Raw genomic sequence first — 1,198 nt, 5'->3', positions numbered from 1 at the left:
CTATTACTAATAACAACAATAATTATGTATCATTCTCAATTAAATTGGGATCGGCTATATGAATCTTCATTTTTTTCATTTAATCTCAATTCATATCAACACCATACCAAATAAATAAAATAAAAAATTAGTTACATGAATCACGTCATTTTTTTGCTAAAATTTCCAAACACAACAGTTATTTACAAATTTTTTACCAATTTTGGACTTTCTCACCTCAACTCAATATCCAAAAAGTGTTAAGTATATAGATTTTGTGGTGCTAGCTTCCGAATTGAGCACAAAACTATCCTTTTGTGTGCATATGAAAATTGTGTAAATAAGAAGCATATAAGAAATCCATATATATTGAAGGAAACAAAACATAAACAATGAACAATAATAAATTCATTTCTTATGCCACATTGTCATTAAACAGAAACATATATATAGTAAACTTTATTTATTATATATGGTTGAACATTTTGTTGCATTCATTTTGAGTACAAATTTTGGATCTTTTACACCTATTTTTGATTGTAACTCATCAATTTTTTCAGCCAAATCTTTTTCAAGTTGGTCAATCTCTTGCTTCAGTTTCTCAAGTTTTACCAAAGTAGTTGGCTCGAAAATTTCCAATGTAGATTCTCCTTTTTCTTCCTCATTTATTGCCTTCCTTTTCTCCTTTTTCATTGTATCATTTTCTTCCCCACCTCCAGTCTTTTCATGTGTCGTCTTACGGCTTGACATGCGGTAAAATGATTGTTTTGCTTGCGAAAATCGCTCGACGACCGATTCTACATTTGGATTACCAAAGAAAAACGGTTCAGCAGCAATTGAAAAAATTATAATTGCTATATCAATTCCACATAAGGTGGAAAGATCCATCGCTCTTTTACTAAGAGCATTTTGCTTATTGGAAAGTGCTATCTTCTCAGCACGCTTATCTTTGAGAATTTTTTTCTCGGATTTGTTTTTCATTTGAGATGTCATTCTTGCCATGATTACGCAACAAGATATGACAAGACAAATTTTAGTACAGACTCGAGGAGAAACCTTCAAATTTATAGCGCAACCTCATGTCCCAAGTTTTGATAGTTACAAAGACCTACCCGGTAATTTAATAAGATTCATTTCTGTCCTCTACTTTCTTAATTTAACTAAAATGCCCAGCTTTTGAAAGATAGTATATGTGATTATGACATTATTAAGAATATTG

At 30.7% G+C, this 1,198-nt stretch overlaps 1 protein-coding gene across 1 annotated transcript; it reads right to left on the bottom strand.

Annotated features, from left to right (window-relative positions):
• Positions 1–438: 438 nt before the first annotated feature.
• LOC142175072 (uncharacterized) lies at positions 439–981 on the bottom strand. The gene has a single exon (XM_075241478.1). The coding sequence runs from the start codon at positions 979–981 to the stop codon at positions 439–441; it is 543 nt and encodes a 180-aa protein (XP_075097579.1).
• Between the last annotated feature and the right edge of the window lie 217 nt (positions 982–1,198).

The sequence above is a fragment of the Nicotiana tabacum genome, chromosome 21, assembly GCF_000715075.1.
Source record: "Nicotiana tabacum cultivar K326 chromosome 21, ASM71507v2, whole genome shotgun sequence".
NCBI lineage: Eukaryota > Viridiplantae > Streptophyta > Magnoliopsida > Solanales > Solanaceae > Nicotiana > Nicotiana tabacum.
This window is presented reverse-complemented; position numbering and strand designations above follow the sequence as displayed.

Coding starts and splice junctions, on each gene's coding strand:
- LOC142175072 (XM_075241478.1), bottom strand. CDS start 981: ATGGCAAGAATGACATCTCAAATGAAAAACAAATCCGAGAAAAAAATT.